Below are 15,617 nucleotides of genomic sequence, written 5' to 3' on the forward strand. Positions count from 1 at the left end.
CATTTCTTTTAGACTTTTAAATAGGGACACCCTGTGTTTTAATATCGGTGTGCAAAAGTTCAATCGTCTTCGGGAGCTGTCCTGTAGCGAACAAAATCGGTGAAAAACACACAGAGACACGAGCAACGAAAGAAAGAGCGGGAGAGGGAGGGCCAGATGAGATATGCAAGCCTCACCTGTGCTCTGGCCACCACGTAGCTTCTGTTCTGGCCTCTCGACCCTCTCCTCGCTCGGGGGAGGTGGCCTCTCTGTCCTTTTCGTATAGTACGGGTTGTACGAGGAGGGCCATACGGTGGTCGGCCTTTTTGCTGGTGACGGTGTACTCGGTTGTCCTGAAAATAGATTAGGACCTTTCTCATCTAACCCCAGGCACTCTCTCTCTCTCTCTCCGTTTCCCTCTTCTTCCTCTCATTGTTTCCTCTTTACTCTCTTTACAAACATTGCCTTTTTACTTTTCTTCTTATGTACCATAATTATGCGCATGTAACTTCAGTGTTGCAGAGAGCACACAAATTTAATACAAAAATTCATATAAACGTTTCTCTTATCTGGCTTTGCTTTCAAGTTACAAGGGTTTTATGAGTAGGATTTCATTAAAACATTTATATGAATTTTTATTTAATTATTAATGCGTGCTAAATCCACACTCGTCGATCCCTTGCCCCCGTGCACTATTCCACACCATACAGGGCCGTCTCGTATGACACTTCCGTTTGAATTCGGTGGCTAAAGGTATCGCAGTTGCTAGTATGCCGCGATTTCACTGTTTCTTAATTGAATTTCGCACAGCTGCGCGCTCGTTACGTAACCATGGAAGCTTAATTCGATGCCGCAGTAAACTAAGGAACCGTTCGAGTTTCTATCCGGTTCAGAGAAGTGGACACGTTCCTTAAGTACGAATCCTAATATCGTGAAATGCTTGTATTTGGTAATGTAATAAGGAATCAGCGAAATTGATCAGTAATTGAGAAGATTAAAAAATCATCTTAATTAAATTTTCATTGATGAATCAGCGGACGATGAAATTTCCGCAAAATTGATCAGACGAAATGTGTAACAAGCGATACGGGGGATTGGTGTGAACGTTTTCAACGAGAAATAGCGGAGCAGAGGCGCGATCCACGAAAGGAAACGGTGGTCAAGCATCGAGGATCGTTTTGTCGCGTTCAGATAGAGCTGTTTCGAGCTGTGGACGCATTGAAAACAGCCACACTCGGCCAGACTGGCGGTTTGATGAATTCCGGCAGTTTCTTTGAAAAGCAGCCAAGTTCAACTTGTTGCGTTCGATGCTGGCGGACGTTCTATTGAACCGTGGCTTCGTAAGCGACAGAGAAAAACAGGAAGAGTAGGAGAGAAACAGTCGTACAAAGAGCAGAGAGAAAAACAAGGTTGTTGAATGTAAAGAATCATTTTCGATCGTTTCGAGACTGTTTCACGCTTCACGGATTGTCTGTACTTTTTCCCTTCACCTTTTTATTACTGTGAAGAACTTAGAAATTTTGGTAACATACACTCGTTGCTCTAATCGTCTCTAAAGAAGAATGCAAATAGTTTGGAGATTCTGAAAGGACTCGTGCCTTTCAGATTTCCTGCTGCTCGTTTCGAGTGGAACAGGAAGGTGGAAAAATATCGGTTAAACGCGAATAAATGGATCGAAAGTATTATTATGTCGGAGGCTACGAATGAATGTGAAGTTCCACGAGTTGAACATGGGCCAGGGATCCTCGAGTCGAGGATCTGAAGTTCGTCCACGCGAAATACGCCCCTCGAGGAACGCTTGAAAACTTGAATTTCTTTAAGGACGCTAGAGCACACAGCGATCCTCGAACTTCGCTCGGAATTCAGCCCGTTTCGATACTCTACAGCTCTTTTTTATCCGGACGAATCGAGGTCCACTTAATTCCGACCAACTCGTCCAGGAGTTCCTTGAACTTCGCTAACCACCCTGGAAAAACCGTTTCCTCTCCATTCCGGAACATTACAGCTCTGTTACTCCATTTACCTTCTATCTATCGAATTTTCAATGATAAAATAATTTCTTCCCTATTAACACCTTGAAGGATCACTGAATACCAGTGTCATAAATTTAAGATACTCAAAATTAAATAAAAGGAAGCATAATTTCGAACAACGTTAATATTGTACCAAGAGTATCCGAGTCAAAGTAATGTAAAATAAAATTTCAGCTTACAGAACGTAGAGGAAAAAAGATAATAGTTATTAGACTTTAACCCAACGTCTATGGGTATTATCAGAAGGTAGCCCGAGGCGGTCTTAGCAGAGAGCAGATTGAAACTTTGCTTAGAATGGTAATTTTCGAGCATCAACCGAGGGTGCAATTCGAATTCATGTTCGACACGGGACCCGTATACCATTATATGTATCGTTACGCTTTATACACAGTCTCGTCCTAGTAAGATGGTTCACCACTTATTTCTACCCCCATAATCGCGTGGAATATTCGAGCTTGTCCCGTGTGTGCTGTATAATTGCACGAACTTGTCAAGTTTCCCCGACCATCTAATCTTTAATCGTTTAGAACTCGAGAACGAAGGTTCAACTTACAGAATGCGTTACAAGACTGCGATATCCTTTAGAATTTTACGAAATTGATTTGTCATTGAATAAACAGCTCGAAGGATATAAATAAAAGGCACGAAACAGGATATCTCGAGTTTATTCAATTAATTCCCTTCCCATGGTTCTCCTACGGTATTCCATATTTCCGTACGGTGTCCCTGGAAGCTCGTTCCCTACCGGAACTTCTTCCTCTTTCTTTCATTTCTACCTAGCAAACAAGCGACCATTTAAACAGCGTAGCCAACTACAGGGACAATGACAGCAGCGGGGGTGCTAAAAAGTTTTCGAATAAAAGTTTAAATACGCCAAGGCAGAAGTTTGTTTCGTACCGTTCGCGCCAGACCCTCTATCAACCTTTTCTACTGGTAACAATATGGCTCGCCCTGAGCAACCATCTTCGCCGAGCTAAGAACACGGACCATATCCACGCGTTTGTGTACAAAACCCGCCCCCGCGCTGTACGGGGTGTTTCCTTTTCACGGGAGACGAGCAATCGCGAACAACCTCGTATTTCATCTACTTCCAACGTCAACACTTTTGTCACCCGCTTGTTTCATCCCTGTCCCGTGTTCTCCGAAACTTTTCGAATAGCTTGTTGAAAATTTAACAGCGTTTACTTACGAACGCGTCTACCATGAAAATGGCAATCTCTTTACCAAGGATTTATATATCAGACAAGAAAATAAATATTAAAATATTTCGTTTTATTCTATCGGTCATTTCATTGAATATTTTCCTACATCCGCCGGCTGAGGTGGTGTCTTCAACCCTTTTCAACGTTCAAATGGTAAAGCTCGAGTTAAATGGGAAACAGACGGGCCAACGTTCCCATTATGCGGAACAGACGGCTGGAACGAAGCTTTTGTACCGTTTGTGTACTTATTAAACGGTCTCGCGGCTGAATTAAGAGATCGCTGGTTAAACCGCGAAATTAATTTCGTTTCCTGCCCCGAAAGATCGCGTCGGAATGTTGCGGGACCGGCGGCCGTGAGCGAAATCGGAAACGACCGGATATCCTTCGAAAGTAATTTAATTCGAGGCGTTCGCAGGGAAAGGTAATTCGAAGAGTTGGAGATTCTATGCGCGTGCTGCTTTTATCGTATCAATTCAGACCTGTCCCGGTGGTTAATGTCGCAAGTTATCCCCCGTCGGTTCGATAATGCCCAATTGACTTGAAATCCTAAAGACAGATTCTTGTGAGAAGAACGGTGTCAAAAAGTAAGACTCGAAATAAAGAACCCTCTTGTTCGATTGATAAACTTCTGTTAAGGGAATAAAAGCGTTAAATATTTTCGGCAAATATTTTACCCCGCTCCAGTTAAGATCGATCGGTTCGGCAGAGTTTAAAATCAATAATTCGATAAACGGTCTTTCCAAAATGGGTAAGGTCAACGATCGTAGGATAGAAGGATACGTCGCAGCCCGGGGGCTAATGCCAGAAATAATTCCAGCCTCCTTGCTCGGCGATAATTAATTACGGCTCGGTAGGATCGATGGGTGTCCCGAGAGGCAACTAGTGTGTCGAGGCATTATTAAATATCGTATATTCTCGTGGGGCTAATCCCAACCGTTCGTCGAGAGAACGAGCCACGCACCAGAGGGAGAGAGGATCCTCGAACACCATGGAACGAGAGAATTTCAAGCGATCGTAAAGTTCGCTTTTTGAAAGGAAGATTTACAGAGGTGTTTAACGAGTTATAAGCCGGTATAAATAATGGGGCTAGCTGGTCGGCGATTTCCGTGCCGCATCGACTATATGGAAGGAGAAAATTTGTAATAAGAATTTATCAGTTTACACCCATTGAACCAACTTGGATTTACCTTTTCACCCCACGTTACGTAAACTCCAATTAAATGTAACTGTGTACATATATATTAACAAGCTAATTAAAACTACGAATACGCTAGACTATAAATGCTTTTTATTTAACGAACAGATTAACATCGTTCGTTTTGAATTTACTAGGAAATTTCGTGGGTGGTTAACACGTTGATGGTCCTCAAATTAATTCACAAAGAAATAGATGAAGATATTTTTTTTAATTAATGACAATCAACGTGTCAAGCTACTTGTAAAAAATCTATACTAAATACACTCTAAACTATACACAATTAATGGAAATACTAAACACCTTATCAATCATGTAATACAATTCTACACACATAATGAGGAGTCAGTGTAGGGAAAAATTATTCCCTAACAAACGTCTCGACGATTTCTTCGAGTCAACAACGTGGTTTCGTCAGATGTCTGTCAACAATGCAAATCTAGTCTGTGGAATTCCCGCTTCCGCTCGCCGGGAAAACGGTAATTGAATTTTAAATGCGTCCAACTGGGTCACCGGTTAAGCCGTCGATGTAACGTCCTGATTATGAAATTAAAACGTTCCTCGTGGGTCGGCGAGGTCGAAACAGATCGACCTGCACGTTACGTGAAATAACGATACAAAACATCCGGTTGATGTTTGAATAATTACCCGTATCAGGCTGTCAGAAATATTTCATTTTTACCGGATTACAAGAGAACCTGCGGTGTCACCAGCCGGCCGATCGATGCGTCAAACTCAAAGGCTCCTGTTTGAATCTTATCTATCCAGATAAGACGGAAGCAGGTCCCATTGGAAGCTGTTCGGTGGCGCTTAACGTCCTGTTCGTGAGTTATTGCACGCCACGCTCGGGTCATTAATAATTCGCTAATATTAAGATTGATTTTCGAGCCGGCAAGGCGACGAACACCAGCCAACGGCCTGATTTCACACGAAAGTTTCTCTCCTGCTGTGCAGTCAATCATCCGTGTCGTATATCAGCACGAAATCGAGCCACAATCATACAGTAGCCAATTGGAAACGCGTTAGAAATTTCCGAAAGTAAGCGCATTATAACAATTATAACGGTATACCGAAGAGTGATCAATTTCAAAGCGTATGAAGTCTGACGCGATTTGATGACATAAAAGTGCCACGAAACAGCGCGTGTTACGTATCAATTCGAAGCTGAAACTTTAATGAAAATGGCTACATAAACGTTTCATCAATATTCCCGATACAGAATGACTGGTTCTTCGACGGGCCAAACAATGGATCAACCAATTTACAGCATGGTATTGTCCATTATCGAATATCCAATTTTCAATCATTTATATTTGAAAATGGTAATGGACTTTTTAAAAATATCCCTATAAGAGTAACAACTATAAACGAACCAATTAACCTTCCGTCTTAATTAAGGATTGAAATTTGCATCTCCGCCTAACAATTGAACGTTCAACAATTCCTCTGAATTTCCGTAAAAGTAAAAAGTGATCGGATAACGAAGGTGTCCCTAGCGAAAATCCAGGAGAACGCCTGCGGGTAAAGGAGCAACCGTCGGGACGTTAACAATCATCCAGTTTCCCGTCGCTGCTGGGTTAAGGTTGCGAAGTAAAATTGCCAAGCTTAATGGTGGTAATACAGTCGTAGCTGGTGCCTTGTATAGTGTTAATAATGCAGTGTATTGAGATTGGTTTCGCTGAGAGAACACCGGGCCAGTGCCACAGGGAGCTGACCTAGGCATCCGCCCAAGTTATTCGCGGTGCTTTAATAATACACCCGACAGTGTGCACACACCACTGGCCCACCTAATGCAAAGATTACGTCCGAGGGCTCGGTACCGTTTCTCTACCCTCGTGAAACATCGCGTAATTGCTCGTTCAGGGACAGCCTACCTCTTTCCAGCTGAAGTTTCTTTCGTGTCCTCGAGTATGCTTGAATTTTCACCTCCTCTCCTATTGTGTCGTGTTATTTACCGTTTAACTCTGTGCGCCTCTTTGCTTACGTTAACCGGTGTTGATTTAAGTGATAAGTCGAGCATTAAATTGAAAGATCGAGTGTTTTTTCAAGTTCGATGCATACAGCTTGAGTTGTATCAAATCGGAGATCCCTGTCTTCTCGGTTACGTAACAAGTATCATTTTCCGTGACAGAGTTAAGGCTCTCCATTGTAAGCGAAAAGAGTCCCGGAACGGAAAGACCGAGCACGCGAATCGAATCGAATGGAATCGAGATTTACACAAAACGGATGTCGTTAGCGGGCAAAGATAACTCGTATTCGTACGAGGGGGGTAAAACGTGCCTTTTCGATGCAGTGGTACAACGCTTCTTGCTGTGTTCCGACCAAGCGTGAAGCAATCGATACGCGAAACGAGAGGCTAAATTGTTTGGACTACTAAAGCGTGCTCTTGATTCCTCGTGAAATTCATCGCGAAACTTTCCTTTGAAACTACTTAAAAAGAATAAGTGATCTTAAATTGATAGTTCATATAAACTTAACACCTCATCGATGGATAATAGTGATTGTTCAATTCAAGAGAAGGTCAATTATAATGCCAGTGTAACAGCAGTGACTTTCTATCGCGAAGAAGTCAACTTTAGTAGTCCGATCACGATTTGAAAATAAAATGCGGATAATGAGTTTGACGAAGAGGGAAGCGTCGGAGAGGACCTACGTGATATCGATTCCAGGGGCTCCAAGTGCAATATATTCAATGAGGCTCTCACCTTCTTTGTTGGCGCTGCTCTTGTCCTCCATGGCCTTCGGCGCCGCGGACGGCTTTGGAATTTCTGAAATAAAAATTATTCAACTTTAAGAGCCGATTCCCTTTGAGCTGATTCCACGAGTACTCCGCCTTCTCCAGACGCTTAGGGGATGAATTTTACTTCGAATCATCGATCAGGAAGCGTACTTCATAGATGGGATATCTTAACGTTTCTTTGCAGAGTTCTATTTTTTGAAAATAAAAAAAATATATAATTTTTATATATTTACCCTTACCGTATATCCTGACAGAGCTTTCAGTGCCGCCCAGGGAATTCTTGCTGATACAACGGTAAGTCCCATAGTCGCTGGCCGTCAGGTTTCTTATGGTGAGTGTCATGTAGGTCCTATAGCTGTTTTCCATGGTGTTCGTCGTATACTTCTCGTTCGACAATATCATAACCTTACCTAGGAACCAGTAGCTCATCGCTCTTGGATGAGCCTCCGTGTTACAGTCGATGGTTAAATTGGTGCCAGCTGGCGCACCCACCAGCTGATTCGGAAGAAAGATCGTTGGTAAAACTGTAACGTTAACAGAGGACGATTATGACTTACAAAGAAACTTATCCTCCTTAAATAATCGACGATGTACTAAAAATAGAATCTATTAAGTTGAAAAGTAAATTCGAAGTGAACGGAGTGAAAACTAATACGACGAGAAGGGCAGGAAGGAAGTTTCACGGGCGGAATGAAACGAGAAGTTTCCTCAACTACAATAACGCGGCGTCGTTTAACATAATCGCGCCATCTTTTCCCTTCCATCCTGTTTTCCAACGGCAAATAGAGTTGCTTCGGGGACAATTTTCTGACTTGCGAGCCGTGCACCGGTTACACCCCTTCGTCGGATACGAAACAAGTTTTCAGGTGAAAAAGACTTTCCACCTGCAAGTTTCCGTCGGAGCAGAAGAGGATACCGTAAGCTTTCTTGTTCGCGTGAACGAGAGCTTGGAATTGATCAAATATAAATACACCATCGTGGAAAATAACCGTACGACGTTTCACCTTTAACTGGCCCGGAATAAACAGGAAACTTTGGGAAACCTTGTCACGGTTACTCGGCAACACGGATTAGAAAGCCAATCAACGGGTCAAAGTCGGATTGGATGATCTCTGGAACCGCGGTTACAGGATCCGGCAAATTTTTCCTCGGGAAATTCTGTTTGATCGAACCAGCTGAACTCGCCGAGTTGTGCGGCACAGCTTACCGGAGCTTGATTAGAATCGTTGGGAAACTAGTTTAGAAATTAATTTCGAGAACGTGAGTTGGGTAATTTTCAACAACTTTTGTGTCGCCGATTGAAATTCCTAAGGAAATTCTGTATTCGAACGTGACCGCTCGTATTGGAGAACGGTGATTGTCTGGGACGCTGGATTTCGGTTTATGACGAAACGAGATTATTCGAAGGATTTTATAATATTATAGAAATCTATGGAAAATAAGAACTACTGTTGGGGTTCCCTTATCTACTACACCACCGTCCCATAATCCCTTTTATTTGATACAGGGATCTTGATCCTACAATTTAGGGTAATCTATATGGATACAAGTTGGGGTTATTTATGAGCCTATACAGAGGATGAGCAGAGAATTCGAGATCGCTGGAATAATTCTCTAAAGGAATAAACATATTTCCTGTGAAATCGAATTCGATCAACTTAATGGAATTAAAACAGAGATTTTCGAGACCAGGACGATCGAACAACGCGTCGTGTTTAACGAGCACTTTCAGGTTTCGACGATTAATGGCTGGAAAAGGTAGGCCTACAGGAGGCGAGAACAAAACTGGCAGCAAACGAACGAGGTTAACCGTAGACGAATAACGTCGAGCACGCAGGGGTTGCAACTATCTCTCGAGGCCAGCCATCGGCGGTATGCACCAGGCTTGCCACAAATCCACAAATTGCCAGCGCTGACCCTAATTAACGCATACTTCTCCCGATTTCCCACCATCGACTCCATCTACCTTCCCCATTCGTCGGCCATCCTTCAACCCTGCCAAGCACCCTTATTCTTACAACCTTCTGCAATTACTAATTGCAAGCGAATTAATCAACTCCTCGACTGCCGCCTAGTTTTCTTGGATTTTATCAACACAGTGAACATATATTATTCATAATACACAAAAGTCTTTGAAGTAGAAAAATTTAATAACATTTGCAAACGAGGGTTTTAAATCTTTGTCACATTTAATACTCTTCGAGGACACGGTTTATTTATTATGAAAAGCCTTAAACAGTATTAACGGTGACGTACAAAGGGGGCAGATTTGCGGCGACAGAAGATAACGTGAACGGGGTTGAAAAATGCAGCCGCTGTATTTCTCTATGCAACCAGCCTTCGCGCTTTCAGAATTTCCTACATCAATAACAATTTAACCTTTTCAACGTTGCACACGTGTATATATATCGTCGATAAAATGCCGTCGACGAGAACTTTATACGGGTCGTTTAAATGTGATTCAAGATTGATCGATTCTACTATAAATGGCTTCTCGATGAATTAACGGAGAATTGATTAGACGTTTCGGAATGATTCGATCAGAAAATTATGTATTTTATATAACAGTATTAAACTCGGGGATAATGGGCGCGCATGTGATCCTTTACGTACTTGTTGCTCCCCGGTGTGTCACCGTTTATTTTCTCGGATAGAAAATGTAAAACGGTGAAAGTGTCGCGGACATGCCGAATCGTTTATTTTGTCACTTTAGCCTGTCCAAGGGTGGTTAGAATTTGTATAATGATACCCTGGAGGCTCGTAGGGACATTAAGAGGGACGATCGTAGGTCCTTCCATAATCCTGCAAGGACACCTCGAATCCGCGCGTTGATCGAATATCTTTTGCCACGCGTTCCCTCCACCGTAATCCCAGATAACCGTTTCACCCCTCATTTTTCACTTCCCACAAAAAGTCCATCCGCGGCCGAGACCCTCTATCGGTTCCTGCTGATCGCGTCGATGTACGAAACGAAGAATAATTTTCAACGCTAACACCGGGTAATTTAAGAAAAGAAGCTTGCCAGTAATGCGTTTTGCTACGGTGTATAAGAAGGAAGTATAATCCGAGGATTTAAGGTGAAAGAACGGGAGGAGAAAGTAGATTTATCTTCAACCCCCGATCGACGTTAATTCTCGATACGAATTTTGAACGTGACACGTCAGGAAATAGGGATTAAAGTATAAGAAATGTATGGCGAATATCGGAACACAAATTGCTTGTCGAGAATTGTATCCGAGGAAGGGATAAAAATTATTCAAACACCTTGCAGCAAGGGTCAGGAGGGTAACAAAAGTGTCCGGAGGTAGAGTTCAGCGAGCGAGATACGAAAGACAGTGTTTTCTCACGGCAGTAAATAAAATATGTCCGCGCCCTTCTAAATATTCAAAGGACAGAGTCGACCTGTCCCGTGGCATCTCGCTTTCCTCTTGCGTGTACACAGCAACGCGGCAACCTGACACGAACGAATGGAACGCATAAAAGGGAAAAATGACCATGAGCGACGGGGCACAAGCTCGCCTGCTATTTCCCTTGGGTTTTCTCTAACGGCACATCTGCCCGCCGCCCATTCCTTCCTTCCTTCCTTCCTTCCTTCCTTCTTCCTTCCTTCCTTCCTTCCTTCCTTCCTTCCTTCTCGGGGATTCGTACACGGAATCGCGAGCCAACCGTGCAATTCGTGAAATGAAATTTAAACAATACACGCCCTGGAAAAACGGCCGGTTCATTCCGAAACTTTTCTCGTCTGACTTTTGTGGCCTACAACTTTGAACACGAGTATCGACTTTCACGTATCATTGGCTTACCAGATGATTTTCTGCGATTTCGAAATAGAAATACGAACTATGCTATCTTCCTTTTCTGTTTTACTTTCGAGTTTATTCTTTGATCGATGGAAATTGAATTTTTGGTCGAGAAATCTTACGTTCCTTTCTATAGTATTATAAATCAAGTAATGTTAATTGAATTTTCTTCCTAATTAAAATTTAATGATAAAGTAGAAAAATATTTGTTACACTTAATTTATTTTTACTACGAATTTAATTCGGTCAAATAATTAAGAAATAAAATTAACTTAAAACATTTAATGTCTGACTAATTACGGTCGCTACTACTGCGGCGGTCGACTCGTTAATGAAGGAGCAAGCAGGAAGATGTTAGATCTACCACGTTCGCGATGACTTATCGATATGAAAATGATTTCATTGTTACTCACATTCAACTTCTACAGTGATCCTCTTGCTGACTGTTGGCGGCACACCATTGGTCGCGATGCACAGATACGCGCCCATTTCATGGCGCGTGATCCCCGTCAAGTTTAATTGCTCGCCATCGTACGCGGACACTGAAACTAAAGCAGAAATTGACTCAGCCTGGTCGAGCGTGCAAATATAGTTGCGTCGGAACAAACAGACGGGTTCGACATAAACGTATAAACAGAATCCTACGCATAGGATCCCCGTTTTGTCCAGACCGAAAAAGGGTTTCGCTTAAATGATACCCTTTTTACCACCGAGCTGCTCGTGTAAAACGAAAACAGCAACAGACGAGGAATAAATAAAAATAACGAGAGGATAGAAGAGTTTGAAACACGCATCAATTTCCTTTTTATTCTTCGTTATTGTTATCACGGATATATATCGCTTTACTATGAAATGAAATTTCGAGATACACGAAAAGAAGTTCGACTTCGCTCTCTGATATTTTAATGGAATATCCACCCTCCAGTGGAAAATCTATTATCCTTCTCTTGGCTCGGTTATTGTTGAAGATATTGAAATTAAGAATCTTGGAAAGTTCGACGGGCCCGCAACAAACGTTCAACTTTCCAAACGATCCTTGAAAAGTTGACGGAAAAAAACAAAGTCTCGATGCAACAACCTTCCGCTTCAGCAACAATTTTTAAGTAAACGGCAAAATGTTCCCGCGGCGTTGTGTAAAAAAAAAAAAACTCGCCGGTACCGTGAAACTTCTGATGGAATTAGAAGTGGGAAAAGGTCGAGATAGGGAAGAAGGAACCAGATAAAAAAAAAAAAGAAAATAAGTAATTCAATGCAGAGTTTCGTTTAAAATTGTCGTACCATTTTTTGGCTAGTAAATCGTCGATTAAATCGACGCGTGCCGATCTTGTGAAACAAATCCGTAAATGTGGTTGGCGGGATTTCGATTTCGAAGGCATTAGCGTCGAATAAATCGAATAAATCGGCTTGTTGGCTCGCTTCATCGACGATTTACGAGCGTGCTTCCGGTATACTCTTGCGATCCGGAGGAAATAAAAGTAGCCAAGAGAGGAGGAAGAAAGCGTAAGGAACAAAGGCAAGAAGAAAACAAAGGAGAAAAGAATGACAACGAGTCGCGAGAGGATGGCATGGCCAAAGGGCTCGTAATTATTATTATTATCATTATCGTAGCAGCCGAGAGAAAATGGAAACTCCTTTCATTTTTTCTTCTACATCTAGACGAGCTCTTGTTTTGTTCTTTCGCCTCGTTCATTAGCTCGAATACCGACGTATCTCCAACGTGAATACCGTTCACCGTCTCCGTTGGTACGCGTTAAAATTGCGATATCGATGGCAAATTTAATTGCCTTCGAAGGACGGAAATTAGCCACGTTTTATAAACACGTACTCGCATAGCGGAGGGGTTCTAATTAACGAGCTCTTTGTATGAGAGGAAACGCGTTCGTTAAAGGAGAGAAAAAATTGTGTCACAGTGGAATAACGTTGCTTCTATCTACATTCTCGTTTCGACCACGATCATTTTCTTTCTCATTTGCGAGCTAATACCGAATAGATTATATTTGCAAAATGAATATTCGATTTTTGGAATTATTAAAAAAAGTTTCCTGTGAAAATGTTCATTTCTGACTGTCGATTAATTTACTTTCGAGTAACTACGTGTTACAGTGCCACGCGAGCTGGTTAAAGGGTGTTGTTCAAAGAGAAAAGCAATTTCTCCTTCTGATCCGCAAGGAAACGTAAAACAATTAACGGAACACGTTCGCGAAGCTCGAAGACATTTCAGAAACATCCTGTACCTCTACGACCGTTTAATTTCCTTCCCTTTAAGGGGAAAGGGTTGCAATTGGTAATTTTCTGCCGCTTTAGACACCGTGCACCGACAATTCCTCTATCTACAGACCGAGTTTCTCTACTTCCGTTTGAAACTTCGCCTAGTTCGGTCCCGGAATGGCAAACCAGTTGTACTTTTCCATGTTCAAACATCAAATATTATTAAAATAGATTTCCTTGTTTTCTCACTGCCGTGCCGGGAGAACGAGACGGGATGGTCGAGGAAACCAGTTGAAAAAATATTTCCACAGGGATTACGAGGGGATGGATGACTTTGGTTACTCACGACATTTATCCGTGAAAATAATTAATGAGAGAACCGGTGGAAGTCGATAAATTAAGAAAGAGAAGGGCTCCTTTCTACGGTGGATCGACGATATTGGATTCAGCTTTTTCACCGGAGCTTGTTAGCGATCATAAATCTTCATTCATCTCTTTTCATATTTTTATACAAATTCGATTCATGATTCTTTGTCGAACGGAAGGAAATTTAATATATTTTCAAAGCCGTAAATAATCGGTCGCTGTCCAACGAGAGATGTTCAATCTTTTCGACAGCTTTTTGGAACGATCGCGTGTTTGCTTTTTTCTTGAACCGGGTCGCTCGTTCCAACTGCTCGATTCCTCCATATCGGCTCGTTCGATCTCTTCGGGAAACAATCAGCAGCCAGACGAGTCCCGCGCGGACAGATGAAATCGCGTCGTCGAATCGGCAATCTCCTCTTTTCACCTCCCGTTCATAAATCTTTACGCGGGTTTATTCCGGCTTTTGCTCGCCTCCTAGTCGCGATTAACCCCGCAGCCATTAGAGCTACCGGATCGTCGGGGCGACGATGTTTCTTTCAGGAGACACATGCCCTGCCAAACTGCCTTTCCACGTGGCACGACGCCGTCGACGCGGACGACGCTTGTCGCCGTCCGCCGAGGCAGCTGATCGATGTCCACGAATAATTGAGGGACCAGCCGAATTCTCTCCCTCCGACGGAAACCTACCCTCTATCCCTCTGCCCGTTTCCGTTTCACATCGCCAATGCTCGTTGCCAGCCCGTTACTTTTCGTTTTTGCATTTGAAAAAAGCTGTCTGCCGGCAATAAAACGCGTTCCCCCGGATCCGCTTCGAAACGCTTGTATCCCAGGCGAGAGTTTGCTGAATTAACGAAACAGTGATTGATTTCGTTATCGATCGGTATTGTTCACGGAACCCTTTTGACGTTCTCGTGAAAATCTTCAAGCATACGAAATAGGTGTTATCTTTTTTATCAGCGCGATATCGACTAACAGGATACGAGTTCATTTCACGATCGCTTCATCCTTTATTAATGTATTCGTCTACTGGTAGCAAGAGTGTTTAGGGAGCTGACAGGTTCAAAGCGGACGAATGCAAATCGATGCATCGAGCCAGTTCGCTTGCTAATAGCCATTTCGAAAGAAGAGTTTCATTGGACATTTTTACGCTGTATAACGACCGACGACAGGCAGAAACTTCATTATCGGACTAGCTGGTATGTCACGCGAAAGAAATATCGCCGGCACATGTTTCAGGGCTCGTTTTAACGTCGTTTTTCCAAAGTAATGCAATTTCTCCCGGATGGAATGCAATACCGTCCACTGAACGAGCGAACGAAAATTCCTGATAAAGACTAATTTTACCCTTTCATTTTTTTTTTGTCACTCTCTCTCTTTTTTTTCGGACCAGACAGTTTTTATGGAATTAGCCTCGTTCGATGTATGTCGATGTGCTATCCTTTGCGATAGGCCGTACAACGAATTTGCTTTTCCGTCTGATCGTAGTCGGTGTTTTTCCGCTTTCCCTCGTAACCTCGTTCTACTTCGATTAATTATTTAACAGCGTTCACTCTCGCGGTTAAAAGGGTTGCATCGTGATGCATTTTACATGAGAGTTATTAACGATGCAACCATTTAAGAATTCTCGAGGAGTCAAGGATCAAAAATTTAGAAAAATGAATTCGACAGATGTCTACTGTCACCACGGTAATTAACGCGTTAATCAACAGGGTGCAGCCTCGAAAACTTTTGCCAACAGTTCGCCGCGAAATGGTCAGGGCGGGTCACGAATTTCCATGAAACTTTAGGGAGGTTTCGCGAATGTTTGAACAGAAATCTCGACCTTTCACGAGGCTCGCGAGCAGACGCTGGAAAAGGCGTCGTCGAGGGCGACGATGAATTTGTCCGCGAGGAAATAGACGGGAAAATTGTATAGCCGTTTGCCAGCCGCGTGAACGGATCGGATTTAATGGCTATTTGTGCCCGAGTGGGATAAATGATACGTTTCAGAGCTCGAGGAGCGGTTAGCGTCGAATTAACGCGGCTCATTCGATAGCGACGCTCTAAATGAACGAAGAGTGACTGATTTCAACGAGCACACGGTAAACACTGCCC

At 42.8% G+C, this 15,617-nt stretch overlaps 1 protein-coding gene across 8 annotated transcripts in view; it reads right to left on the minus strand.

Moving 5' to 3' along the window:
* LOC114875894 (lachesin-like) overlaps positions 1-15,617 on the minus strand; it is a 195,859-nt gene that overhangs the window by 27,490 nt on the left and 152,752 nt on the right. For 7 of the 8 annotated variants that reach the window (XR_003789308.2, XR_003789307.2, XR_006830050.1 and 4 more), the window contains 4 exons: positions 11,363-11,497; positions 7,389-7,673; positions 7,115-7,177; positions 177-332 (listed from right to left, as the gene is read on the minus strand). Coding sequence is in view for 1 of the 8 variants with exons in the window: in XM_029186716.2 (XP_029042549.1) it covers positions 177-332; positions 7,115-7,177; positions 7,389-7,673; positions 11,363-11,497 (639 nt within the window). In the remaining 7 variants the exon portion in view is untranslated. The remainder of the gene's footprint in view (positions 1-176; positions 333-7,114; positions 7,178-7,388; positions 7,674-11,362; positions 11,498-15,617) is intronic. The other variant, XR_003789314.2, reaches the window with a different exon arrangement.

The sequence above is a fragment of the Osmia bicornis genome, chromosome 13, assembly GCF_907164935.1.
Source record: "Osmia bicornis bicornis chromosome 13, iOsmBic2.1, whole genome shotgun sequence".
Classification (NCBI taxonomy): domain Eukaryota; kingdom Metazoa; phylum Arthropoda; class Insecta; order Hymenoptera; family Megachilidae; genus Osmia; species Osmia bicornis.